Raw genomic sequence first — 7,019 nt, 5'->3', positions numbered from 1 at the left:
GTTAGTTAAAAGCCTGAGAGTGAATAACACATATGTTTTCTAGTAGAATCTTCCTTGCTGATAATTTTCTCTTCCTTTTCTACAGAAATAACATGATTTTGTTTTAAAAGCATGAATTACTGGTTGCTTTGTGTGCAAAGCCTAATTATAAATGAATAGGTTTCAGGAGTTTTAAATATACTTGCTATTTTTGGTAAGAGAAAAGTTTGTCAAGCAATAAAATTAGGAAGTACATAAACAATTTCCTTTTGATTGCCACTAAGAAATTCCCTTTCCCACCAAGTCTTTTCTTATCATGATCTGTATTTAACACATAGCTATTCAGCCGTCTTTACTGATATGATGAGCCATAAGCAAATAAAAGTTACATCAATCAAAATCAGGCAGGCACATGACGTAGAGTTGACTTTCTTTGTTCAGATATGGTTTGGCTCAAGATTGTTCAAGGTACTGGTTAATGCAAAAGGAGAAAAAGTATGTCTAGGGAGGGAATCACATGACAGAATTCTGTTATTACCAGCTCTTTCCAAATGAGTGATCTTTCCAAATTGAGTGATCTTTATCAGAAGAAGATGCTTGCCACTATTTTAGATGTGAAACCCCAAAACCACTTGATCTTTAATAGTTGTATTTCTTAATCTGGACATAGGCTGTAAAAAATATAATTGTATACATGATCAAAACAAATAAGTGACAACATATTCTCAAATAGGATGATCACCAAATGGTAAAATGGACTGATTTGATGTCAGTTGTATGATAAATTGTAGTTATGGCAGATAGTTAGAAAGGGATTGAGAGAATAATAAGTTCATAGTAGACAGTTAATAAGTTATAGCCATAGAATAAGCAATTTGACCAGATAAGTAAAGGAACTCTGATGCAAATGCATTAAGAGCAGGTAATATATGCATAGAAAATTCATGAAAAATTCATTAAAAAGATTTCAGGTGAGAAAAAATAGGAATCATAATGAAAAGTTTTATCCAAAATATTTAGTAGAAATAATGTTGTAATGTAACAAATTTATATCTTTTTAACAAAAATTTCTTCATATACTATTTTCACTGGCTGCTTCTTTCTTTTTCTTTTGGTTTTAATTAATCCCCCTTTTGATATTCTTTGGATAAAACCTAAAAAGGAAGATAAATAAATTTATGCATGATAAAGTAACAACATAATAAAACATTTAATCTAAAATTTCTTCAAATTATCTTTTAATGTTTAAAACCAAAAAACATGTAACTGGTTTAAAAGTCTTTAATTTGTCTATATCTTTGTGTAAACAACCTCTTTCTAAGGATGTCACTTTGCATAAATGGGTAAACGTTATTGATTTTTATTATTCACCTTGAGCTACAAAATAATACTCATTTTATTAAAGTGGACATGTGGCTATGTAGAGTTATAGATGATTTTTATTTACATATTAATACTCTATAAATATGCAACATTTTTATTGTCAGAAGAAAATAAATACATTAAAGTTTTGTGCATTAGAAAGCTTAAAGATATTTTGGTATAATCCTTTAAAATGAAAGCTTAGTATGTAAATATTAAAAGAATAAAATATTTTGTTTAAAATTGATTTTTTTCTATGAAGACACATTAAAAGGAATTACAGTTAACATATCTGGCAATATTATCAAAATGTAGTTGAAAAGGAGACAGTTAAATAATAATACTGTTTCTTATCATAAATAGAACTCATTTCATACTTTCATAGATTAAAAGTCATTCATAATTTCAATATAATTATTATCTTAAACACTAGTGAATTAATAGGAAGAATGTCCTCTATACCTTTTTTACAAGTCTTAAGACACGCTTTTTTAGAGGTAAAATTGTTTTCATTCCCTCCACATCCACTGTACTTAAATGGGCGGCATTTCCCAATGATTGAATTGTAGTAGAATCTACTCTCATTGGCTTGACATAATCCTCTGTCTGCTGGGCTCAGACACCAGGAGGGGCCATAAAATTCTAAAAACATCAAGAAAACATGGTAAGCCATATATGATAGTTAATCTGAAACTTTCATATTTATTGTTTATAGATTAGTCTTGTGGCATGTTTATGTAAAACAGTAATCTGAATGAATTAAAGTAACAAAATTCATGTATTTCAATTCCAGGAAAATGTTTAACCAATCTCCAAGTGTCCACTATACTGACACCTTTCTCCAATAAATGTAAAAGTAGGTACATTTGTTAAAGGAAAGTGCCGGGATTACTCTTTATGTGACAAAACTAGTTGTACATAATACAAACAACCACTATTCAGCAATTTAATTTGTGAAAATTTATTAACCATATCAATTTTTTAAAACATTATCATTGTTTACATATCATTTGTTCATGAGTATTCAACTTTGCAAAACAAGTCCTGATGAGCAAAATCCTTACTCATTGTATGACACAAACTGAAGCTGAGAAAGAGTTCTTTCCCTGACTAAAGTTCTGAATGATATAACATATCACAATTTAAAGCGCAGGGAATCAGGTATAGCAAATTCTAACCTTAAGCTTTGGAAAAGCTCAGAAGAGATGATCTGGCTTAGTAATAAAGTTTTCTTGTGAATTGAACCATCAGTTCTAGATGAGTTAGATATTTTTGCAAAGGAAGGAATATTGCTAAAGGCAGGAAAGATCAAACATTTACAGGTTTAAACCAGACAGACAGGCTGGTCTGTCAATGGGACCAACCACTTTCAAAAACAGAAGGAAAAAAAACATGCAATTAGGGTAATGAAAGGATAATTCATTTCCTTAAGGCGAAGCAGAAAAATGGTTTCAGCCCAATGATAATTTTTAGCTCCTTCTGGAATTCCTGTCAGTGAGGGGAAGCTGGTACTCTTCAGTAGCAGAGCTAAACTGCTTGATATTATTGGTAAATCAGTACTGCAGGTAAATTGGTGGATGGTCAGGAATCAATAAAAGAGAGCTTTAGTGGCTTTGCCAAATAGTGAGATGTGGTACAGCAAATGCAGATGAAGAGGATTTGCTAAATGTACATCACTGGCAGAAAACAGAACTTTGAGGAATCCAGTAGCAATGAAGGCAAATAGGTTGTGCAAAAAAGCAAGAAGTGGTTTGATGGCAAGTGAACCCCAGGTGAATAGACTAAAAGAGAAATAAAACAATTTGAGAAAAAAATGAAAAAGATCTTAAATTGATAAACACAATTTTATAACCTCCTGCCTTCTATGTATTTAAATATTAGAGTGTCTTGATATAACGTCTCATGTAAAGAGAAATTCTGGAACATATAAGAGAAGCAGTGGGAATACTATGGGAATAATTTATGATAAAACATTTTAGAAAGGTGACATTTTCTGTCAATTCAAGAACTGAAATCACATTAAAAATTTTTGTATTATTTAGTCTTTGACTAGGTGTGTAGACACTGATTTTTTTTTTTTTTTTTTTTTTTTTTGCGGTACGTGGGCCTTTCACTGTTGTGGCCTCTCCCGTTGTGGAGCACAGGCTCCGGACACGCAGGCTCAGCGGCCATGGTTCACGGGCCCAGCCGCTCCGCAGCATGTGGGATCTTCCCGGACCGGGGCACGAACCCGTGTCCCCTGCATCGGCAGGCGGACTCTCAACCACTGTGCCACCAGGGAAGCCCTAGACACTGATTTTAAAAGAAACTCCTAGGATCTATAAAACATCATTCAAAATCATGTAGTCTAATTTATGTTTGGCCTCACCCCATTTGGGGGTTACAGTGCATGATTATTGCCATCATAAATCACATTTAAAATGTACTTGGTGAGAATGTGTGCTTAATTTTTTAGAAAATGTCAAGGTCTTTTTGCCCCAACAATGGCTCAAGTAAGAGGAAATTTCTAACAACCTAGGAGAGATATGTTCTAATTGAGTCCAATATTGTGCAAGCTTTTCCAATAGGTATGTTGTGGATTCTCATTAATCCACAGCCAAGAATATGAGATGACGAGATGGTTATCAGTTGCCACCACTTCTAATTCCATGAGTCATCCAAAGTCATCACCTATGTTCAGAAACAAATGAAATACCCCACAAGCAATTAGCCTGATTTGAGAAACAGAGAAAACAGAGGAAATTGCTATTCTTTGAAAAATTATCCTCAGAAAGCACCCACAGATGCTTCATAGTATATGTGTAAGTATGATGATATGATTTATACATCAATTTCACTTTAGCATTTTGTACACAAGATGTCATTAGCCCACAGTAAGTTGAAAATAATAATATGGATGTACTTGTAAGTTGTACACTTCTTTTCAAATGTTAGTTATTATGTCTTAATTGCAATGCCCTACCTAAAGTGCCTTATTCCGGGACAGAGAGAGTTTTCTGATGACAGGGAGCAAAATCATCCTTCTTTTTGCTTAAAACCTAGAGTAAAACTGGCCCCATAACAAAATCAATGCCATTTCAACTTGAGCAAAAGTTGGCTTGGATATCTGGGGCTACAGTCCCTAGATTAAAGGTAACAAGGGATGTGTCTCTGTTACCACAGGCCAGGAGCCTCAAACATCTTGTGAAAGCTAGAACCAAAATGATCTCTCCAGTGGGATCTGAAACCATGGAGCATACACCACAGTTTTGGTGGAGAGAGGTACTGCAGCGTCTGTATTCCTTTGGCGACCCAGTCTTCCAACAGTTTGCCACTGAAAAGAGCATGTTTTGCCAACAGTTTGCCAAAGAAAGAACATGAAGAAGGCAGGGGATTAGTTTGAAAGCAAACAGACAGTTGACAGCACAGATCCATCAGAAAGAGTTTTTCTACCTGTTAAATTGTCCCAGGCATCAGATTGCCTCTACCCGAAGCTCTTTGTGACTTCTGAATCAGAGGATGTGTGGAATGCTGCTTTCTGACAGCCTGGCATCTGGTGTGCAGACTTGAATTGTCCCTCTTACCAGATAGCAGGTCCTACTCAGAAAGTGTCTGTCCATGACTGACCGGATGACAGCTGTTTGTCTATCTCATTTATTTGTCCTGTTTTAATCACTACCTACACAGATCATCAAACACAACTCACATTTGACCCAGGTCAATATAGAGAAGTAAGAATATTTTGATTACGGGGTTAAAGCTTGAAATTAATCACTAAGAATGTTGTATTTTAAATTTTAAAAATTATGTATTTAATAATGCAATAAATTATCATCAGTTGGGGAGTCTTCATAATGTCATTACTCTTCAGAAACATGAATTATACCCACTACATAAACTAATCTATTTCTTCTAAAATCATTTAAACTCTAAGCAGTTAAGACTCTCATTGGATTATTTTAGCATAAACAACAGAATTAAAATAATGAAGCAGATGGTTTCTCAAGGACATTTTAGCTCCAAGGATGTTTTGGGTCCTTGATTATCATTTGATTCAATCTCCAAAGGTGAGGAAATAGAAATATTTTTGCCCCCTGTGAGGAGATAAACTTGACTGTTTTCAATTAACATATTTATTCTAGATAAACACAGTCACTCACCTATTCAAAATCCAGACTTTGATATCTACAGTGAAAGAAAATATAAAGATTTTGAAGTAGTTGCACAATGTGATATTTTGGTCTAGATTATAATTATTCACAGAAATTTAAGATCGAATAAAAAGACGCTAACCTGACTTCTGTTCTTTTCCAAAGTAATTTAATAACCAAATGCATTCTGTCTTGATCTTGCCATTAATAATAATTTGGATAGCTTCCATTTAGAGGGTCTATGATAGATTTCAGAATTCAGGATCCACTTATATTCTGCCAGGAGCTGCCATGATGTAGTATGACTGGTAAACTATAAGGTGATGCTCCAGAGCCAGTTTCATATGTAAAGTGCCTTATGCAATTGCTTTGAAACTTATACACTAAACTTTGAATTTTGTACTCACTTGAATCTTTACTATGGTGTCTCTCTTACTGTCCCATTTTACATGCCTATATTTAGGCTTTTATTTTACCAACGAACTTAGGTTTTAGGAACTACCTCATCACTTGTTGAATAAATTATTTTTTGTCTTCTGAGATTGTTTTAGGGAATTGAATAACAAATCTTTCCTTTGAACAAATTCTTTTTTCCCATAATTTTATTGTGAAGAAAAATATAAAGATTTTTGTTTTCTAATTATACTTTATCATTGTAAAATGTTGAAATAATATAAAAGTATGACAAATATAAAACAAAAGTTCTCCATAATTTGACCCTTGCCCTTTAAACCACCACCAGTGGTTTGGGAATATCTTCCCCCAAATCGTTTGCATATGCAAACATATTAGTATACTGTTCTGTCTCATTATTATAGTTGATAATATTTTCTGGCTTGTTTCCACATTTCTTCATCTGTATACCTCATTCTTTTTTTTTTTTTTTGTGGTACGCGGGCCTCTCACTGTTGTGGCCTCTCCCGTTGCGGAGCACAGGCTCCGGACGCGCAGGCTCAGCGGCCATGGCTCACGGGCCCAGCTGCTCCGCGGCATGTGGGATCTTCCCGGACCGGGGCACGAACCCGTGTCCCCTGCATCGGCAGGCGGACTCTCAACCACTGGGCCACCAGAGAAGCCCTACTACCTCATTCTTTTTAATGTATGCACAGTATTTAATTTTTTGAATTGACTACAGTATACTTAATCCATTATTGTGTATACATAGATTACTTCCGTTTATTTTTTTCAGGTCCAGACAGTGGCTCATGAACATCCTTATATACTGGTTCAGATATTTCTAGGAGATATTTCTAAAATTAGAATTGTGCAAAAGCTATATTCAATTTATAATTTGGTAGATGCTGTTGCCTTTTCCACTAAAAGTTTATATAAATTTATACATTTACAATAGTGTTTAAAAGTGCCTAAACAATTTAACAAAAAGAAAAGTGCCTAAAAATTTTAACAAACTTGAACCTTACTGCATTGTATTTATTTACCATTTGTTGCTTTTATTTTCTCTTCATACCCACAAAAGTGGAAGTAATTGCTCATTACTCAAATGTTCTGCAAATTTACAGAACCTAAGGTGCCATTGATTTTAAGATG

General features: G+C 34.1%; 1 protein-coding gene across 1 annotated transcript in view; it reads right to left on the bottom strand.

Moving 5' to 3' along the window:
• Positions 1-1,026: 1,026 nt before the first annotated feature.
• TFPI (tissue factor pathway inhibitor) overlaps positions 1,027-7,019 on the bottom strand; it is a gene marked incomplete at its 3' end in the record, with an annotated part of 66,548 nt that continues 60,555 nt past the window's right edge. Inside the window, exons 7-8 of the mRNA XM_082658659.1 lie at positions 1,804-1,983; positions 1,027-1,133 (exon numbers count right to left, since the gene is read on the bottom strand). Of these exons, the coding sequence (XP_082514785.1) occupies positions 1,027-1,133; positions 1,804-1,983 (287 nt within the window). The remainder of the gene's footprint in view (positions 1,134-1,803; positions 1,984-7,019) is intronic.

This window comes from Grampus griseus (genome assembly GCF_964374135.1).
Source record: "Grampus griseus genome assembly, chromosome: 7".
Classification (NCBI taxonomy): Eukaryota; Metazoa; Chordata; class Mammalia; order Artiodactyla; family Delphinidae; genus Grampus; species Grampus griseus.
Note: the sequence above shows the minus strand (reverse complement) of the source record. Positions and strands in the feature narration are given on the sequence as shown.